At 53.3% G+C, this 1,255-nt stretch overlaps 1 protein-coding gene across 1 annotated transcript in view; it reads right to left on the reverse strand.

The window, feature by feature from the left end:
• The window catches only part of LOC108577754 (bone morphogenetic protein 2-A), a 6,818-nt gene that overhangs the window by 1,841 nt on the left and 3,722 nt on the right, over positions 1-1,255 (reverse strand). Inside the window, exon 2 of the mRNA XM_017940945.1 lies at positions 440-563. Coding sequence (XP_017796434.1) covers positions 440-563 — 124 coding nt within the window. The remainder of the gene's footprint in view (positions 1-439; positions 564-1,255) is intronic.

The following is a 1,255-nucleotide window of genomic DNA, read 5'->3' on the forward strand; positions in this document are numbered from 1 at the left end:
GGACAGAGCGGCGAGCGGGGAGAGCCGTGGCACGCCGCGCCGTGTGTCGATGGAATCGCGTCAGGCGTCAGGCGTCGTTTTATTTTCATTTAACCGCTGATGAAACGAATCGACTTATCTCGTTGGTGGGCACTCGTAACGATGCAGGAAGGAAGGGCGGAGGGTTGGTGCATCGATTATAGATATAAAAGGCGTACAATATAGATACATAAATACATCGTATGTATGTACATACGTATATAGAGGCATGGCGGGAATCGGGTCTGCGTTGCCCGACTGCCGGAAACTCAGATGTTTACATGGGTAGTAATTATAGCGAGCGCGTGTATATTTTTTTAGAAAGGCGGCACGAAATTTCGCGTTTTCGAGAATCCGTACGGTTTTCTCGAGTCGAGTGGAGAGAGAGGTGTAGAAGCGTAGGACGATCGCCGGCGATTACCTGTAGCAGGAAACACGTGCAACCTTTTCTTGCTTCGGAAAGTTTGCGGTTGGCCGAGCGATAGCTGCATTTTCATCAGGTACTCTCTGTGCGCTCTCTCGTATTCGGCTTGACTGATGTTCGCCTGGAAAGAAAAGATATTATGTATCTAGGATTTTTTCGAGGACGGTCGCGTTGCGTCGCGACACTCGTCGTCTGCTTGCCGCCTCTATTCTTCCCAGTCCCCTCGTCGCTTCGTCGAGCATCGTTGCGATTTACGAGTTCCACTTTCGAGCCCCACCGCTCGCTACTTTTCTCACATCGTCGCGCTATATAATTTCCCATGGTGAGAAAGTCCAGACACGCTAGACGTTTCCGGTAAAATTAACCAGTATATGTATACGCGGGGCTCTGGCGGCCACTCGAAACCGGCGCGGCGGCGGTAGGCAGAGCGTGATAACGCGGTCGAGCCAACACCACGAGCGTTCAAGTTTTCGTAGCCGAAATCTGGAACACGATCGACGTTCGGAAGATGCAGGGAGGAAAGCGCAACGCTGGCTGATCGTGAGTCACCGAGACGCCTCCGCAGAGCGTCGGTTAACCGTTTAAAGTCGGTTAGTTAGTTCCGGTTCGTCGAGACGATTCTTTATCAGCGGTGTGACGACGACGGCGTTTCCTCGGGGGTCCAAGCGACGCTTGGCGCAGGACGCAGTGCTCTGTCGACGACCCCAAGCGAGTTCACTTCTCCATGCGATCGGTTGGAAAGGTCGGTCAGTGTCGGTCATCGGTGTCGCGTTCTTCGCTCTTTCGTCTCGTCTCGTCTCGTCTCGGCTCGTC

This window comes from Habropoda laboriosa, unplaced genomic scaffold, assembly GCF_001263275.1.
Source record: "Habropoda laboriosa isolate 0110345459 unplaced genomic scaffold, ASM126327v1 scaffold816, whole genome shotgun sequence".
Lineage (NCBI taxonomy): Eukaryota > Metazoa > Arthropoda > Insecta > Hymenoptera > Apidae > Habropoda > Habropoda laboriosa.